Here is a 21,453-nt window from a genome sequence, read left to right on the forward strand (position 1 = left end):
ATTTAGAAACTAGCGCCACTCCAGGTGATCCTTTTCTGTGACACGGGCTTTATCAAGTTCTTGACATTCACTATGAACGATGACTGATGACAGCCGACATCAGTCGACGAGCCAGACTATGTGAACTGTGACTAGCAATTTTGACGGTGACGGGGACATGGCGTTTCTGTTAAAAGCCCGCCGCTTTAGAAATTATATTTGCAATAATTTTAATTATCTTGACCCTAACCTTATTTGTAATAGTAATAAGACAAACTTGTTAATGTTAATGCTAGATACCAAAACTTTTAAGGAGCAAATACAGTTTATAGATATTTAAATTAGATAATTAATTTATTGTACATCTCCAATTATTACTTTTTTATATTAGTATATACGAAAACTTGTTTAATAGATTAGATAATCAATTGTAGGTTATGTTCTAAAGTTATGGTAATACTACCACACATATAAATAATACAGCACTTTTAATAAATAACTTTACTGTTTAAATCATTACATATTATTAAACAGTCTTTCCCAGTATCTAAGCATCATCGATAAATAAGTGCTTTTTAACTATGTATTGTTTAAATTGAAACTTCGGCACAGAAGGCTCAACTAGCGTTTGTAAAATGAGATAAACAAATGCATAAAGGTGTCAGTCCCATTACGTGTCTTTAACGATATAATATTTACGAAATAGACTTGTCCATTATCAAACAACTAACACGGAAACAATGTAAATCTGTTGCTTTTTTTTTCAAGTTTGTTGACAAAATTACGTCCGTTTCGCAGGCTCAAGTTTGAACTAGCTGTAAACTGCGGCCGCGCATCACATATAATCGTGCACTCGCAAACTATCCGCGCGTCTTGCAGTACATTTGACAATAATATTGTCACAGTATGAAGTGATATTTCTTTATAATTTTATAAGAGTGAAAAAATCGAAAATGGCAGTGATTAATATTAAACTTTTTGGTAAGTCTTTTTTACTTGTTTTTATAATCAGAATACCCACATTTAAATGATTATTAACAGTTTTTGTAAACCTTGTGAAGTTAGTTTTTAATTTCAATTTTAAAACACACTAAATGTTTTAAAGTAAAATGCTTAAGTAGGGAAAGTACGGTAATTTTTATTCTAACCCAACGTTTGCATTACGACTTAATTAATCTTGTAACTTTTTAATTTTTAATTAAGTAAATGTATAACACTTTTAACAACGCACTCATCAAACGATTGTATATTTTAAAGTATCACAGCATGGTTAACGGCGTATATCTAAACGGTGGAGCCTGGTTTCTTTACCCAGGGAAATGATAATGCTTACATTATTTTAATTCACGATGAAATCGTTCATTTACGTGTTTTAACTACTCATTAGGGCACATAATAGGTGTGGCCATTCTGATTCTCTATATATTTCTGTTTCTTCCCACCGGAGTTTTAAGTTAACAAACAATAGCAAATTCGTGGGTAATCATTTGTTTTCCCTGGGTTTTTATACCGCGAATGAGCATGTCTTTTGCGAATATTTGTATAAAATTATAATACTTGTTATATTCAAATCTAGCCTAACCAATCCGGTTGGTAATTTATAAATGCCTGTGACAAGGCAAACTTTTTATAACTAAACTTGTTTCTAAGGGGAATTTTATTTACGCTTTTATTCGTGGGTTCAAATTTTTTTGGTAACTGAAAATAAGAAAAAGATTTGAAATTCTTTAGGAATCATCAGAGTGTGAATTTTTTAGAGGTGTAGTATGTGTGCGAAACACATATTCGTTAAATAAACAATTTAATAGGGATTTATAGACCTTGACCCTAGAATGGAGGACCACATCAGAACCTTTGCTATTAAAACACTGGGTGAGCACCACTTAAACCACCTATAAAGCCAAGTTAAAGATGCTCTGGGGACGCTCTCGCATTCTAACAGGGTTTCAACGGCATAAGTATTACCCTCGGTGCAGTTCACTAAAAAAGGGGGTAGGAGATCTGGTTCTGAGATTGACAAAAAACCAGTGTTAGTTTAATTTATCAGAATAACTTAGGCTTATATATTCCTAATATAAATTACTGTTATTATAATCCTATCAAATAAACTAGCCAGTTTTATGATGGCGGCTTGCTCATTAATGCAAATTCGGGATCTTGATAACGGTATGTGACAAACTTGTCGTTAATTATTGTTAAACAGGTCCTGAAATCCATAGACGCGAGTAATAGATAAAGGATTCACTTTCTCTTATAGTATACTGTGCCTGACACTTTGTTTTTGAATCGTTATTGTCAATCTATTTATCGATAACAAAAAAATATTGTATTGTCACAATAATATATTGTTAGGTTAACTAATTACGAAGTAACTTAAGACAGAAGGTCCCTTAAGTACTGAATAATCGACTCCGTAGAACTGATTTGCAAGGTTTTCTTCATGTGATGGCATTTATTTTACACTTGTATTCCACCCGTAAGGCATACCTGACTTAAGATATCTGCATGTTCTTTTTTTATATGTTGAATCATATATAAACAATTTACATTCGATATATATTTACATTATGTGAATTATAATGAATTGTTATAACATTGTAAAATATTTGCGTTTAAAGAACGCGTCAAATCGCTTTATCACGCACGTAACAGAATTTTTCCTTTATCTACAGTTTATTTCACTTTTCCTTTGTTTTCAATTAGTTTTAGAATAAAAAATAAATAATTGACGCAACAACCTTTTTAGGTCTAGGCCTCAGTTTTCTGTGTGTATTTCATGATCATTTGTCAATTAAATAGGCAAGTAGGTGGTCAGCCGTGTCTGTCAATGTCGACTTTTTGGGTCTCAATGAAAGTTTAACGATGTTTTCTTCACCGCCCAAGTGAATGTTTATGCGCACATGGAAAGAAAGTCCATTGGTGCACAGTCGAGGATCGAAGCTACGTTCTCAAAGCCAATGCTAAAATGCCAACACTGCTCTATGTTTTCTATAAAGGAAACTGAACCAAATACAAATTAAAACGCAATTATCATAAATGTATAATTATCTTATTGTCAAATATGGTGAACGCTCGCTTTCTATAAAACACGCCACGGAAGAACATTGTTACTAACAAAAAATATAGACAATAAATGGACTAAAAAGTATTAATTAAATACTTACATCATACTTATGTCATGCTCATAATAAGGTTTATTTATTTATTAAATTATATTTATAAAGCCTCAATTTCCTTACATGTAACATAAATTATTTATTAAGTTTAATTTAAAATAAATATAAAGATTACTAAAAAAAACTAAATAATCCAGTAGTCTGTGGCACAGATTATATCTGTTAAACATTTGTATTTCATGGACAATTTAGGTGATTAACCCTCTATCTGACACATTTTGATTTTTGGCTCAAATCCATGCTGGTTTCCTCACGATCGTTACCGTACAAGCAAGTAATAGATATAGATAGCGCACAGACATAATGTGCGAGGATTAGCAAACAGAAGGCTAATACCACCAAGTACTGTGAAGTATTCTATATTATATAAAAGGGGTACAACGGTATTTTTGGTAATTAACGAGAGACGAACATACAGAAGGAAATCACACGTTACATAACCTCTTTCGGTTCTAGAAGACGGCTTCAAATCTACCTTTTCTAAGCATCTAAATTATAAAACAATCTTAAGCAAAATAAGTATTAAGCGAACAAGTTTTTTTCAACGTTAGTAGTGAAAACTAAATAAGTATTATTTCCTTTAATTATTTGTAACATTTATGTTCAACATAATTGTAATGCATTTCCGAATAATGATATTATTACATAATTTGTAGAATATAAATTGATAAATAAAAAAAATATAGTAATATGGAGTAAAGTAGGTACTTTGTTTTTATTAGACTCATTAATTATAGTGAAACCCGTCCTTGTATTTAATGATAAACTATTGAATTATAATTTAACTGATAGAAATGGGTAAGTAGTTCGGTGATATTTTATTTCAGAAAAACTAATAGATTATTATTTGCAAGTACTGTGCAAACTGTAAATTATTAAAAAAAATAAAGAAACCGTTAGAATAATTAAACAAACTATAGTATAATTCCAAAGGGATTGAGGTATACACGGTGTTAACAGAAACTATCTTGGCTGTATCAAACCCAGTTCTCTGATGAATCGGATCTTGTCGTTAACCCTTTTGACCTCTGGCACAGCAAATATGGAGGTCCATTTCTACCTCTTGCAACAAGGAAATTTACGAATCATAAATACAAATATTGTAATAATAATAAAACTTTATGTACCTATAACAGAAATGGTTGTGACAATGTAGATACATATAGAAAACTAGCTGCCCCCGCGAACTTCGTTTCTCCTTAATGCCAAGTCTGACTTTTAGTACACAACAACATGGAACTTTTGCTACGCTACCCTAGTGACAAACCTCAAACTCCTTAAGTATCAAATAAATAGGAGTTGATTGTAAAGGGTTGAAAATTCGAGGTTATATGTATTTTTTTATCTAAAATTGAAAAAAAAAATTAAGTGTGGATTACCCTTAACATTTAGGGGGATGAAAAATAGACGTTGTCGGTTTCTCAGACCTACCCAATATGCAGTTTAACCACAAACACCGCGACACAAGAATTCTATATATTAGATTATTTCGTGGTACATTGTGAGTGAAATACATTTTTTCGTAAAATCGTATGCATGAATGTATTCGTATTCGATTGGATACAATACGTACAATTCTTAGTACTCGAGTTTCAAAAACATTCTTTCAATGTTTATACGACAGACAATCAGTGAAAGCAATCAAACAGTCCCCTGTTTAGAAAATACTTGCATTTATTTGTAAAATAGTTAGCTTTGACATATTTTTTAATATTACACCTTAAATAACACTTAACAACTTGGGTACTGAGTTTGATTAGCAACAATAGATCAGTGACCATTTAACATAGTTTGATTTGATTCATGTCACAAACAAATTACACATCGTAAACCAGTTATTATTTTTAAGTTTATACATGGATTTAATATTAAAGACATTCTTAAATAATGATAGGACTATATCGTTTTTTATTCCAAAATTATGACTTTAAATGTGGGTAGATAGTATAATTAACTTGATGTGCAAGTTTTATACTGACTGATTGCTGAAAAGTATAGAGACGAAAAGAGAGTGACGGAGAGTTTATTGCCAGTTATTCTCTTCCGTTCTACGCCCTTGTTTTGAGAACTGGCAGTAAATGGAAAATTAGAAGCATTTAATGTATTAACTTTTTTGAGGTTTATAAGTGTACATTATGTTACCTACATGAATGATTTTTGAATTTGAATTTGACGTCGAGTTATATTAATATTGTAATCTGCATTTAAGAATTTCAACCAAGACTAAATTATAGACACCATAAAAAGCGCATTAAGAAGTAGTAGTTGGTACTTCTTAATGCGCTTGGTAGTATAGCCAGAAGCCGTGCCTAACATATGCTATCAATTTTCGTATGCTATTAATTTTCAACAGTATGAAAATACAAATATTTCCACTGTACATGCATTCTTGTCTAAACGTTGTTAGCTATAGGAAACCTATTTCTCGTTATCAACTGGTTGTTTGGCACGAACGTTGCGTTTTAACGATAAAAGAATTTCAATTACAGTTCTCAACACGTGCTTTTATAGGATTTTTATCTTAATCGATCTGAGTGTTTGTACATTATTATTTATACAGCAGCGAGTTTAAAGAATAGATTAAATTTTTTTTTTGGAACCATTTATGGTCTTATGCCATAGGCACTCTATTTTAGGCTACCCTGGGCTAAAGTGCTCCATCTATTCGACAGATCATCTGCTCATCAATTTCCTTGAAGATTTAGAAGCAATAACTATATTTAATTAAGACTTAGTAGATTTTTTTAAATCTAAAAAACTCCGAATTCTTATCGCTTCCAAGCCATTTCAGCAACCGTAGCAACAGTGATAAAAAAATCATCGTAAAATGTACTTAGAAATTACAGTAACATCCTGAACCTTTTTGATTTTGTTCGTAATCATAATGATATAAGCGATTTTTCTATAAAAAATGTCGCGGCCTTCCATTGTTTTTAATATTTTTAAATACGACATATTATATTACAAAATGTTCGAATTATAGTCCTAGTTTTGTACCGAAACACGTAGTATTTACCTATTCTTATGAGTACGTAACAATAATATGGTCATTATACTATACGGATGTGATCTTTGTGGAGGCCACGAAATAATACGCCATGACATTCAAATACTATTTCAATAGCCCTTGTGTTGGCAAAGCCTGAAGGCTGAAACAATTCCAGTTAGATTATATAGTTTTGTTTAAATTAATTATTTATTTCGTAATCCTACAGCTAACATAAATTATTTGTAACAAACAATTACACTGAAAATATAGCCAAAGATGGAGTACATTATACATTTTACTACAAAAAGGTTAAAAGATTTACAAAAGCGAACAAACAAACAAAAAGTATACAATACATTGAACTAAGTGTGATTCAATTTATTTAAATAAGCCTAATTTGGCTGTGTTGTGTGGTAGTGTGAAAGTGAGGGTATGTATGCGATGGAGTGTATATGGGGTGTGCTCATGATGCAGGTGATTTTGCGCTATGGATATTCTTAATACACTTTTCAACCACATTCCGCGATAGCCTTAACAAGTCAAGGCTTAAATAGTGGTCATTGTATGTCCTGGCTGCGCGATACAAAACTGAGTTTTTTGCATAGTTAATGTTGATGTGAGGAACATGAAATAAAACTTCTTTCATGAATTTATTATATAACATTTCGCACATGTGTAATAATAATTTCAAATAATTCTATTAAATAAAACTTTTGTTTTATGTAATAGGGGGCAAACGGGCAGGAACCCGATGTTAAGTAATACTGCTGCCCATGGACTTTAATCTTGTCAGAATGTTCGCAAGTGCGTTGCCGTTTATTTTTAAATTGGTTCGCTTTTCTTGACCCTAAGGACTTAATGTTATGCAGTAAAGCATATTCCAATAATATTATAAATTGCGATTAGGAAGTTTTTGTAGGTACAAACGTAAACCTAAATGATAATACATGTTAATTTTTGATGAAATACTTGTATTTTTGGTTAGTTAATATGTAAAAATGCAAGATCGGGTTTCCGAACTGTTTTACAAAAAAACATGAATAATAAATAAATATTTCTATTTGATAAATGATTACTTTTAACGTAACATAATCTTATTCTATTTGCCAATATTAATAGATCTTTAAATTAACGGGAATTTATTATGTTGGTGTCAATGTCAGCTTAGCTGCTGTCAACTCTTTATCCGACAATTACCTTCGTCATTTATTATTATTATTATTATACAACTCTCTCTGACATAATATATTAAATCATTTATATTGATTTGTATAATTTATCAAAATATACTGTAGGTACTGCTGTTTTGCGTATTTTATATGCCTGGTGTTACTAGTAATAATTTAAAATTCAAAATGACGTTTTACTTATGTGTTTTTATATCTTTGTTTCGTTACAGAATAATAAAAAATATGCGTGAGAATAATCCTTTTGATACAGATCTTGTCCTGATTTATATATTGCCTTTTATTTTACTCAAAATTCACCACTTCTACTCAATACTGGTTGAATTAATGTATTGCATCTCTAGGTAAAATGTATCGACTCAAATAATGATATTTTTATTTTAATGTCAAATGTTGAGATTTTATTCCTTTTAAATGTAGTCCATCGAAATGTTACAATATCAGGGCTCAACTGGAATTTTAAAAGCGCACATAGAAAGTCACATTGGTGCACAGCCAGGTTCGAACCTACGACCTGCTAACAGGAATTAGAGCGAACACTGCAGCACAGTTGGATTACCAATAAAAGATTACATAGATTATAGATTATAAATTTCGGAAATCGTCTGCCGACCTTCAGTATTTTGAAGTAATAGGAAGCCTAAACGTTTGACACTGGATTTTTATCATTTTTAATATGAACGCAAAAAATACAAAATCCATTGTTAATTTAGTTCCTTCAAAATGTGAATAGATTTAGACAATTAACGACTATTAAATTCTCATTGTTTTCTTTTTTGCTATAAAAATATAAAGTTTTTGCACTGTAAAAAGTTTAGTGTATAAACAATTTAATTCTTCTCAATGCTTAAAAAAGCCATTATCGTATATAGTTGTTTATATATGTATACATAGTCCATTTTAAAACCCTCAAATATACGTTTAAATTTTGTAGCGACATCTACTAAATACTAATTTTGGCGTAAACTGAAGCGCGCTATTAAAGTTTTACCAAGGGCTGAATATACAAGTTCTCAACATCAAGCACTGAAGCCAGGCAGAGCTATGCTCACCAAACAGCCTCAGCTGAGCTAACATAGCATAGACCAACAGCGATGTTGAATTACTAGACCACTTGTAATTACGTATTGCTACGTTCTAATGATAATAATTTATTAATACGTTGCTGTGGCATACATAAGTGCATTTTCACCTGATTAAAAAAAAGACCAACAGCTCTATATATATATTCCATTTCTACAGTAGAAAAATACTAGGCCGTCCAGTCAGTTGGTTCAGAAACCCCTACAAAATAGAAAGACACACCTCTTCACACTGTTGTGCTTATTACTTTTTTGTAATCACCAAATAACAAAATCAAGACCCCTCGTCTCCCTACAGTGCTTACGTCATACTTGAACGGCCTCTTTTTAGCGTTCTGCTCTTGCTTCAACATAAAAAGCGATGATGAGGCACCGGTTTTTAACCCCTTTCATAGGCACTACGATAGAGAAACGTTAACGTACGTTAAATGTTAATTGGCGCTAAGAAAATACATAAATGATAAACAAAACTAAAACAGTACATTTCAGTAATATATCAATTAAGTATAAAAGCTTAAATAATAATTACAACCAAAGTTATCTCTGTAAAAGTTGTAATATAATGTAACATTAAAATGGGCGGGTGATTTGACGATTTGATTAGACAAGAACAGAATCACTTAAACGATCCTTCAATGGAAACCCTGTCAGAACAAAAAACGACAACTAAGCACGTAGGCTGTAAAAATTCGGAGGAAAATGGAAGAAGATATTTAAAGAAACTCTTATTACAAATAATAACGATACGAACTTAAAATAATGGTAGAAGTACAATGGGGATCGTAAATTTTTAGGCTATGGTATGGCATAGGTAGACAATTTACTCTTATTCCTCTATATATTGACAATGTAAAATGTCACTTTAAATATTGCTGTGTGAAATATTATTTTTTTCTATATATTCATGGATATATTATATAGTAAATTTATCATTCATCACAATGAGACTTGATGGGAAACATCGAACTATGTGTTGCAGTTAGTATTATGTGGTAAACTTTGTGGTTAGATATTTATACTACGTTTATTTAAATATTGTCGTTATTTTAATATAATAAAGAACATTTTTAGGTTCTCATTTTCCTTAATAGATTAACCTTCGTATTTTCAAAAGAAATGTTAACATGTATCGCACACCGCAACACAGCGGAGTCGGTATAAATACAATCTTCATATATATAAGATTAAAACCATGCATGCATGCATCTTCGACATTAACAAATTTAGGTACTACGGTATGAATTTTGTAAAACACGTCAAGTTATTCATTCATTCAACATACGAAATATAAACAAAAAGAATAAATAACACTTAATCATACGCGTTATGCATAATCTAAGGTTTTTTATTTCCATTTAATTAAAAAAAAAATTAAGTTTTATGGAACGTGAGTTCAAACGGATAATAAACTTTAACAATTTATTGCCTATAGTATATAAGTCTGTTCTTTTCTTTTCAGACGTTATACCCGTGAGGCTGAATCTATGGCTGATGATATTCACAAGTTGCTGGGTGATCTACATGCTAAGAGTAAACATAAGTCTGAATCTAATAGCAATGGTTCCTGAGCCACCGCAAACGTCTGCTTCGTAAGTATTTCACAAAGCATTCAATTCCGCGTGAATGCAAACAATAGGCGTGTGCACCGGTATTGAAAAAGCGAGCTATTGGTGGTCGCAGTCAATCTAATAGTTCTGTTTTAACCTCAGGAAATGCTTTTACATATCCTAGAAGCATTTTGCTTACTTCCCAAGCATTAAAACCTGACAGGTGTCTTCGAACGGTGACGTCACATAGTGACTACACGCGAAAATCTTCAAAATTAGTCCTCATGGCCTACGAAAGCGGCGACGCTACGTCGTTTTCTTTCCTTTCTGTCGCGCTACCCGCATTATTTTTAAGCCATTACAGCCCAAAAATCCACAAAGGTATAAGAGAAAAATAGACCCCTGTCTATATATGTTGGAAATGTTTACCGTTTATAAACAACATTCTAAAACTAATAGCCCTACGTCATAAATGCGAAAGTTGATGAGTTTGTATAAGTTCATATATACCCACTGCTAAATGGTTTCTCTGATAAGGCGCAAGGAACTCATAAAACCCACTGGTTTATTCTATTTATATTATCGAGTAATAGGCTTTTGACATTATGAAAAATAATGTGTTATTGATATTTGCCTCACCTATTTGCCAATTAGAAAATACAAAACGGAACAGATACAAAATGTAAGTAATAAAAGGTTGTACAGTGTCTGGTTTTTTGTAAGTATTTGCAAACGTTGAGATGCGATCGTTTAAATTCTTACTATAAGCAAACTAGAACGTAATATCAATTATATACGCCTATTCGTTTTATTACGGGCTTTCGCGTATGTCATAGTAATTGTTTTAATAAGGGTGAATAACTGAATGATTATGTTTATAATACACCTGTTATCAAAGATTCTATATGAATACTAGCTGACCTGGCATATTTCTAGGAAAAACATTTTTAATTCTACTACAATTATAATATTTGATTGCCACCTTGCAACCTTATTATGTCATGACTTAGAAATTTTTTATTCTAAGTCATGACAAAATAAAAAAAAGTCTTGCAAAATAAATAAAAATTTTAATTAACAAATAAAAATTAGGGTTGATTTTAGAGGGGTGAAAATTTAGGGTTGCATGTATTTTTGTATGGTGTATCGTGAAAAAATGAAAACGAACAAGTCTAAAAAATAAATAAAAAAATTTAGGGGTGGAGTTTAACCACAAACACCGCGACACGAGAATTTTATATCTATATAAGATTGGGTATGAGTGTATGACGCAAAACACTTGGATGAAGAATTTAAATATTTAATCAAAAGTACTACTAATAAAAAAAAAACATTTAACAACTTTTTATGTTATTTAATTACCCTCTTTTCGGCTGCTTTATGTCAATTTTCAATTTATTGAAACGTCATTAGTGACACTTACGTTTTTTTTTCAGAAAAAGATCGCAGTGTGCTTCTTTAAGGGCTGCAAATGAAACATTTAACGCTAATATGACAATGGAGGACTCTACAAATTTACGAACACAGGTAATGTTACAAATGAAATTACAAAGAATTAAAACTTATCTGGTCAGCTTAAAACTCATTAAAAACAGATCAGTTTTAGGTTTGAAGAACAAACATTTCGTCAATTTCCAATCAGTACTTAGAAATTCTATGTTTAAATTAGTAAAAACTAGGCAAATTATTTTTAAATGCTAAAAAATTTTTAATTTAATTCTAAACTATCAATAACGGATATCGCGACGCTGCCAAAACTACTAAATTATTGTTAATTCGGGCGATTTTGTACATTTTAGTTTGTTATTTAAATAAATTATAAACAATTTTCAAAACAAACAAAATACTTATTAAACAAGATTATTAGGTATGGGCGTAATGGCAACAACATAAATACATTATACAATAGTGTATAGTCCGAAACTTAATCAATTGTACACAATAGTTCACGACATAATTATTTTATAAATTCTATACAATCAGACATCGGACAACGATGCGACGTTGTCGCACTTACCAAACATTTCTGTTAATATTTTTAAGATCGCAAGAAAACTACAGAAATATCAAATTAGTTCTTACTAATTATATTGCCTAGTTCAAAATTAACGGAACAGTTTTCGCGATGTAATTGTTATCTCATTTATTTCTGTATATTAATTTTGTATACCGAATATTGCATGATGCGACGTTGCCGCACTTACTTTGATGTTCAGTATTAGGCTTGTTTTTTTTTATATAAATCGGCTTCGGCCTTATTTGCTTCAGCGTGCGACTCTCCTCCCTGATATCGTAGGTACTGCTGTGCGCCAATGATCTTGTGATTATTGTACGCGTTTAACACCGGCATGCCTTAGACACAAATAGTCGTCTGCGTATGTCAGACACAGAGGGCTGATCAGTAACTTGCCCATTAGAGAAAACGAATTATGACGAAACAGATACAGAAATCTGAAGCCCAGACCTGAAAAGCCTTTAGCGCCACTGGTTTTTTAAATAAATAATTTACTTACTACTTACTTTATAAGGAATTTTAATCATTGGTCAATGTCCATTGATGTCATCTATCGACGTAAATTTTTTCGAGTAAAATTATATCGTGTTGTCTCGACTCAAACGGATGGCTGACTGGTGGTGACTGGTCGGACTTGAATTAGTATATGCGTTGATGTTAGTTACTTTGACTATGTATTTGCCTGTTGTTCGTATGAGAATGTAGGTGCATGCTTCTATTTCACCATGCTCCTGCTGATATAGGACACATTTTTGTTTTTAATTTATTTTATTTTTATTAGTTACTTAAGATGTCATGTGAACATGGTGTGATGGTTGCAGTTCCTTACAAACATTGTGTAAACTGTAAAATCATACGCTTGGCGATTAAAAAGGGTGGGGGTTTTACGCCATTTGAGATGTGGCAGTAGGAGAAGCATTTAATATGTATTTCTTTTTGGCATTCATAAGTGTACAATGTGTTACCTAAATAAATATATGTTTTTGATTTGATTCTGGTATATATATATATATATATAAATACAACATGCGCAAGATGACCTTGGTTCGAATCCCGAAAAATAATTGAATTCTTAAAACAGGGGATTTTTTGTTTAGCTTATCTTATGATCAGTTATGAGATCAACGTTTAACCTTTAACATATTGGTATAACGATTCGTGTTTGTTAAATGATCGGCCATAGACAAATATAACATAAAAAGTTGTTCAACTGTTTTTAATCTGTTACCTTGGCGAGAATTTTTGAGCGAGGGAAAACCCCTTGCTAATAGAAAATAACCAAAATAATTTAGAAATAATTATAGTAATTTAATTTAAGGTTTTACCCTCAGATGACGTATATTTTGTAGGCAGTCTGACAATATTCTGTGCCTAACACAAAGATAGGATCGCTATGAGACATGCCGCTTTTATTAGTATTTATTTATTTACTTACTATGATTACTTTCTTAAAGAGAAGTCCGTACATAGTAGTGATTTGAGTGCACGATCACAGGGTTTAGAGTCGCCTAAGTACTAACAGTGTCACAGAAGTCCAACTACTACTTTATATTATAAAAGAATTTTCTGTAATATGTACCAATGACTTTAAACATATTTTGAAAGTTCAGAACATTTTTGGAATATACATATTAGTTCAACAATTTTATTAAAGTTCGTTATTTATTCGATTTTTAAAAAAAGTTCGTTTAGTTCGATATTTGAAAATATTTACGGCCATTATAATAAAAGCATACAGCTATAAACAATAAAAACGAATTGACCTTCAATAGTCAAACAAAGCAGCTAATAGATTTTTTACGAACTATGACTAAAAAGCGAGAAATATAAATAATAAGTATTGCAATATTTTTGTGTTGGAAAGGTGGAACGGATAAATTAAAAAAAAATCAGTGGCGCCTCAAACTCTTTTGGCCTTGGCCTCAGATTTCTGAATCTGTTTCATGATCATTTATAAATCTAATAGGCAAGTAGGTGATCAGCCAGTGCCTGACACACGTCGTCGACTTTTTGGGTCTAAGACATGTCGGTTTCCTCACATTGTTTTCCTACACCGTTCGAGCAAATCTTAAATGCGCACATAGAAAGAAAGTCCATTGGTGTACAGCCGGGCATCGAACCTATGACCTCAGGTATGAGAGTCACACGCTAAAGCCAACACTGCTCTGGATAAATTCAAAAGAGACACAAAATTTCTAAGAAAACGTTTCTTTTTAGAGCAAAGAAACATTCAATTGGACGATGGACCAGCAAGGGACAATTATTGGAGCTTATTTCTGGTGCTATCCTTTTACATCCCTCGTTGGTGGAATGGCAGCGGAACGATGGGGTCCAAGATATGTGGTCCTTGTGACTGTGTTGATCAGTGGGGTCCTGACTGCGTTGAGTCCAGCTGCTGCTAGAATGAGTTACACCGCTTTAGTTGTAATTCGTTTCTTCCTTGGTAGTGCTGGGGTAAGTATTGGCTTTAGTCTAATAGATTTTTTACATAGGGGCCGTTCAAATATTACGTAAGCGATATAGGCTGGCAAGGTACACCGTATCTTCTTGTTGCGTCATCAGTAATTATTAAATGTTTCCCAGACATTGTCTATGCTTGACAACGAGATGCATTTTCGAGGATTTCAACAAAAAAATCATAAGTTTATGTACTTTTATTATTGAGAACCTTGTTTACTATTTCTGATATGAGAAGGGGGGGGGGGGAATAACAGTAAATCTGTTTACGTTTTACTTGAAGGACCCTAAGTCGAATTATTACCATAATTAAAGCAACTAATGCAGCATGACAAAGTTGAATGAGATTTTACACTGTATGTAATATACTTTATAGTCCTTTAAATACTTTATAGATTGATAAACCATATCTATTCCAGAACTGTATTGTTAGTTATAAATATATATATATTGTGAAACCGTCATTTCTATATACAGTTACAGTTTACTTTTGTTTCAAAATTATTAATTTTAATACCAAATTTAAGTTAGGGCCTTGAACATTAATTGTTAGAAGAAACACTTTTTTCATCTACTTCTATTGTAAACTGTAATTGTTTGTAATTTGTCATCGTTTAGCATAACACATAACACACATGTTATAGGTAAACTGACACAAGTACTTATATGTACAAAATTATTTGTTTTAACATCCACGTGAGACTGTAAATTGTGATAAATAATGTATTGTACTCGATTTGACACGCTATATTTCACAGTATGTACCTAAAAATACAAGGAATATACTACCTATAATATATTCACACGCGAGTATCTTGTCAATATAACCTCAATACGAATGGTGAGATTCACAGACTTAACGCGGGTTGTCTCTCGTATGTCAAAATCCATTACATTTTGACGTCTTGGAGTCAGGCTCGTTACTGAATCTAATCTATAGTTTAATTTGCTTAAAACCACCCTGGAACTTGATTTTTTTTATGATAAGCAGTTAGTCTTGTCTTAGTAGATGCACGTTAATATTAGGAACTACCCGCCTTTTAAGTAAATAAAGTTCATTTTTAGGAAAGTGGAGATTTTGACACTCCCATGCTGGCTAGCTCGGCCACAGATCTGTCAATTAACAATTGATAAAAAAAGAGGATCGAATTATACCTAAATATATTTTGCTGTTGGATAATCTATTAATCCTAAGAAATACATACTATATGATATAACACACACACATAAATATATATGTGTGTTATATGATACTATCGTATCGTAATAATGATTGATTTCCTAATAACAATTAAGTAGTAGTATTAAACTTTTTAGTTAATAATACCTTTTTGTAGGGTTTCACATATCCTGCTCTCCACGCCTTAGTAGCACAATGGGCGCCCCCCGCGGAAAAGGGGAAGTTTGTGAGTGCGATGATGGGCGGGACCTTGGGAATTGTCGCAACATGGTCTCTCACGGGGCCATTAATGAAAAAATTTGGCTGGGCATCTGCCTTTTATGTTCCTGCCGCATTGAGTTTCATATGGTGTGGTTTCTGGTGGTACCTAGTCGCAGACACCCCAAATGAACACCCCAGAATATCCAGCGATGAAAAAAAATATATCATGGACGCTCTTGGAGACAAGGTCAAGAAATCCAAGGTAAGATATTTATATATAATTAGCGTTAGCGAAAAAAATAGTTTTGTTTCCTTCCTGTTTGCAATCTTAGAAATGAGATTATTGTATACAAGTGCTTAAGGATAATATTTCCTTTCAGGGTTTACCACCTTTCAAGAAGATCTGCACATCATTTCCATTCCTAGCAATGATTATATTACACTATGGAAACGTTTGGGGCCTCTATTTCGTTATGACTGTGGGGCCGAAATTTGTGTCGAGCGTTTTGAATTTCGAACTGCAAGCAGCAGGTGTTATATCGGCGCTTCCATATCTCGCCAGAATGCTGTTGGCTACTGTTTTTGGTTCTTTGGGAGACTGTATATTAGCAAGGAAAATGATGACTACAACAACTATACGGAAATTCTTCTGTCTCTTTTCGCATATACTGCCAGGTGTTTTACTAGTACTCATGGTATACATTGGTTGTTCAACAACGTTGTCTGTGATGTTAATAACTATGTCAATGGGCTTAAATGGGGCAGCGACGTTGACAAATCTTCAGAATCATCAAGATTTAGCACCGAATTATGCCGGAACTCTATATGGCATTGCAAACGCTATCGGGAGTACAGCTGGATTCTTTACTCCTATGATCACTGCGTATTTCACGAGGAATGGGGTGAGTTGTTTATTTATAAAACAAATCGTGAAGCATGCATAGCTTACTCGAACTCTTGTTCTTTGATTATCAAGATTTAAAATTAATTAATAAAATTATTAAAATAAAAGATGTTGCCTATGGCAAACAAGCTTTAGCAATTACAAATAATGATTCATTATTCCCTTAATAGTTATAGTATCTTTGTTGTTTAGGTGTACTTATTGGCAGAAAAACATTTTTTTCCTTGTCTTTACAAAGATTACTTCATACCAGCATTTGACAAATTCAAATTGTTTCCAGAACACTTTCGAACAGTGGCGTCCCGTATTCTTCATCGGTGCTTCAGTATACATAGTGGCTGCGATATTTTTCATTCTATTCGGAACGGGTAACATACAATCGTGGAACTTCATTGCCGATGAAGACAAGAAGACTGATAACCTCAAGGACATGGGTGATACAAAAAACGGCGATGTGAAAGACTCAAAAGAAACCTCTTTAAGCGTCACCCGCGCGTAGATATTGTTTGACATTTGTTTTAGGTATTTCTTGACTGGGGCTTCAGACGGTTATTTTGCGAAAGGCTATACAAAACTGTAGTATCTTCAATGCTAATAAAATAAAATTTTCAGACATAAATTTCTAACATTAGGTATACCAAATCAAATAGCGTCTTTGTGCTTTCGTTTAGCTTCAGAAATTACGTAATTTTTTTTTTGTTTATTAAATTAATTAATATAATCCTATTATGAAGTGCCAGAGTGCGGGACAATGCAATAAAAAAGAGTTAATATTAGACATAAGAAAACAAAGACAACTAAGCAAAATATACCAAAAGAGAGTTCAAAAATGGAATTGTTAAAATAAAAACACGATTATGCCATGACACACAGTTAATGCGATAATTTGTTGCTATTCTATAATTTATTGTCGTTACGGGCAGAGTTTAGTCAAGTCTTTATTTTCAAACTCGATCCACTTGACGTATGCAGGCTTCGTCTGCCGCAAGATACATTTGTCTAGGGCCCCTATTTAAATCGACACGAGGAGTAGTTTGAGCGATTATATTCAATTATTTTGTGTATTTAATAGTGTTACTAAGTTGATAAAATATGTAATTGTATTTCTGTTGATCACGTCAAGCGAGTATTGAAGAAAATATACGCTTTATGATTTTGAATTTATTTTGACGCTATTTTGTGTGAGCACCCAACGCCGAGACAAAAATCTTGAAATTTCTTTTAAAATTCTGATACGTAATTACCATTATAAATACTATTTATTAACAGTCTTTAAATATTGTTCCTGTTTTTTCTAATATCAAAGTTGAACTTGGTTGAAAAATTATTTTATTGTAATAATAAGAATCTAATGCTATTGACCGCTAAAATAAACAGTAATGTTCTTTTTTATATAATTTAAAAATATTAAAGAAATATGTAGTAGAAACAACAGAAATAAATAATGCTAACGACGTATAATAAACAAAAATAGCTATTTATAGCAGAAATTTTGATAAATAATGCTACAGAAGTAAGGCCTTGAAAACTATTCTTTGAATTTTAATTCTATCGACAGTTATGTTTAATTAAATTTATTTATAAAAATTGTAGTGATTTTGAAATACACGTGTCATCAATTGTTTTATATATGATTGCTCGTGTACCGTTTATTATTTACTGAAAACGTTATGTATGTTAATTTCTGTGTTATTTAAGAATTAATTTATAAGTCAGATATTGAGAGCTGTGATGTACCAAATAAAATATTGGAAAATAATTTTATATGTTTTATTTCATGAGTTTTTCACGTTGTTTTTATAGTATATACACATTTTTCGTTTATTGAATTTATATTTTTTTTAAGATAGCCTGTAACTGACGTAGGCTGTTCTTTATATTATTTAACTCTTCGTTGCAACAAATACAATACATTTAAAGAAAAACACTTTTTTAACGGGTTGAAGTTATGTATTACTGTAAACTTATAATTAATTAAACATAATTTTAAATTTAACCGACCACGCACGCTGTAAAGCGAAAAGTATGTTAATAAAATACAATACTAAATACAGTACATTTAAAATAATGAAATAAAAAGAAATGTGGATTTATTTTTTTTAAACGTTTCAGGCAATCACTCTCACAAGAAAAACAAATATATAAATTTAACACTTTGTTTCAAAAAATGCAGTACAATTAAAATAATCCAATAAAAAGATGAAAAATGTAGCCTTATCATTTTTACACTTACAGCGTTTCAGGCAATCACTCTCACAGGGAAAATCATAAATTAAATAGGTGAGCGCGACAAAACAACATAAGATTTATTACTTGGAGATAAAAATTGGAAGGAAATGAAGCTATTAATAAAACATATGTAGACAATGTGTAAGGTTATAATTCGGAGTTGATTATGGGCGAGATTCTGAAACGAGACTAATTCTCGTATGTCTGAAATGTATCTACGTACATAATATTTCATACGGGAGTTTGCTTTTTAGACTTCTTATAGGGCCTTCATATAAAGAAAAACAAAATGTGTGCCACAGATTTTTTAATGAAAATAGCTATTATTCGTACAGGGTCACTCTTTAAAAACTTAGATTTGTCTATGGACGCTGAGCGGGCTTGTCACTGAAAGAACGAATATAAAACTATTTTACTAGAAGCAATTGAAGTCTGTTGTAGATTTATAAACAATGGTAATGATTTACAGCGCACTTTGGAGGAAAATTATATAATTCATCGTTTGTTGTTTCCGCGGTGATTTGCAGAATATTGTGATGATAATTTATAAACAAACGGTTGTAGATTTTTATAGCTACTTTAAGAAATCTGCTTATAAAGAAATTGTAGTTACCTGGCTTCAAAGCTTAAATAATTTGACGATTGCAATTACAACGTATTTTTTCTAGTTCCTATATAGACCTTTTAATATCTGTATCTATGTGTCGATATAAAAAGGATAAAAACTTAAAAAATAACATAAAATAAATAAAAATAAATCAGTGGCGCTACAACCTCTTTAGATCCTGGCCTCAGATTTCTGAATCTGTTTCACGATCATTTTTAAATCTAATAGGCAAGTAGGTAATCAGCCTCCAGTGCCTGACACACATCGTCAATATACATGTCGGTTTCCATACGATGTTTTCCTTCACCGTTCGAGCAAATGCTAAATGCGCACATAGAAAGAAAGTCCATTGGTGCACAGCCCGGGATCGAACCTACGACTTCAGGTATGAGAGTCGCACGCTGAAGTCACTAGGCCAACACTGCTCTTTTAAAATAACATCAATAATAATGCCATCGAAAATATTACTTGTAACGGTAAATTTGTGAGAACCGAGAGAATTGGAGTAGAAATAAAACACATTTAAAAGTACAATACACATACACTAATTTCTTGTTGGTATAAATAAGTCACAGTTAAAATTATAAGGTAAATCTGTTGGAACTCGATGTACGCATGCCTTGCCACGGGGATCCATGAACTTGTCAAGCGTAAATAATTACATTTGTAATCTATCATCGTCATTGATATTGCTTTAATTAAGTGATATATAATCGATAATCGATATGCCTTGCAGTATGTTTATTGTGTTGGTTTCCGTTTAATACTAAAAACTTATTGCAGCACCTACGGCTACAAATCACCAGAATCGCTAACATAAGCTAAAGTTATTCCGACCGCTAAGGGCGTCTGGACCTTAACACCTGGCGCATTTGGGACAGTTAGTGGACTTGTTGAGAATACTCCCTTTAGGTCAAAGCAGCACCTTCCATCCTTCACATTATTTTAGATTTATCATCGCCCATCGAACGTTTTTGCCGTGCACCAGCTATGTAAGCATGCTATGTAAAACCAGCTGCCCACTGAAGTATTTCCGAAGAGGAAGATTTTTAAGAAATTAAGAAAAGAGCGTAACATTCTTAAAAGGGGTGCAACGCACTCGCGAGTCCTCAGCGGCGACGCTCTCAATGTAAGAGAAATTAACATCAGATGAGCCTCCTGCCCATTTGCATCGTTCTATAGAAAATAATAATTTAAAGCATGTTTAAAAAAAAATGATTCGTGCAATCTATAATTTAAAATGTAGGGTATATATTATATCTCAGAGATAAATTCCAGGAAATTAATATACTTACCTTTCTTCGCAATATATTTATGAAAATATTATGTATGTACACAAAAATAGTCATAAGTTTTCTAGAACAGAACATACGCACAATGTTAATACTTGGAACAAAAGCAGGCTGCAATTTCCCCGTACTAGACTATCTAAAGTTAGTAATTCTTTTTTCGGAGAAGGTACTCTTCTTCTTTAATAAATTCCCAGAGGCTCTTTTATCTCTGCATTTTAATAAATTTGAGAAATGTATTAAAGCTGAGTATAAAGGATTACTATAAAGTTACGACTATCTAGTTGAAATGGCCTGGGACTAGTGCTACATAGGCTACTACTTATTAATTTACAATATTTGTTATAAAATAATTGTTGTTTGATGATTTGCTGTTTTTAAGAGTACCGAGAGTTTTTTACGCTGGCTTTTTCTCTCGGCCTACGCCCTCTGTCGTCTTTGCCGATGAGTAGTTATGCCTACTGATTCAAATCTGATGACGTGGAATAAGTGATACCTGTATCTTATGTACCATAATACACATATTTCATTTTAAAGGAAATGTTGAATGGGAAAGTAGAAACCATTTTTATTTGTTGACGATAAGGTTTCAGATAAATCTTACGAATACAA

At 32.1% G+C, this 21,453-nt stretch overlaps 1 protein-coding gene across 1 annotated transcript; it reads left to right on the top strand.

Annotated features, from left to right (window-relative positions):
* The first annotated feature begins 779 nt into the window (after positions 1-779).
* Positions 780-17,281, top strand: LOC110998111 (sialin). Its single transcript, XM_022266572.2, has 7 exons — positions 780-960; positions 9,873-10,002; positions 11,397-11,487; positions 14,192-14,428; positions 15,769-16,074; positions 16,193-16,714; positions 16,997-17,281. The coding sequence occupies exons 1-7, from the start codon at positions 933-935 to the stop codon at positions 17,213-17,215; spliced, it is 1,533 nt and encodes a 510-aa protein (XP_022122264.1). The 5' UTR covers positions 780-932; the 3' UTR covers positions 17,216-17,281.
* The last annotated feature ends 4,172 nt before the right edge of the window (positions 17,282-21,453 follow it).

This window comes from Pieris rapae, chromosome 21 (assembly GCF_905147795.1).
Source record: "Pieris rapae chromosome 21, ilPieRapa1.1, whole genome shotgun sequence".
Taxonomy (NCBI): Eukaryota; Metazoa; Arthropoda; class Insecta; order Lepidoptera; family Pieridae; genus Pieris; species Pieris rapae.

Coding starts and splice junctions, on each gene's coding strand:
- LOC110998111 (XM_022266572.2), top strand. CDS start 933: ATGGCAGTGATTAATATTAAACTTTTTG. Junction 14,429..15,768: donor TCTTCCTTGGTAGTGCTGGG/GTAAGTATTGGC, acceptor ACCTTTTTGTAG/GGTTTCACATATCCTGCTCT. Junction 16,075..16,192: donor ACAAGGTCAAGAAATCCAAG/GTAAGATATTTA, acceptor ATTTCCTTTCAG/GGTTTACCACCTTTCAAGAA.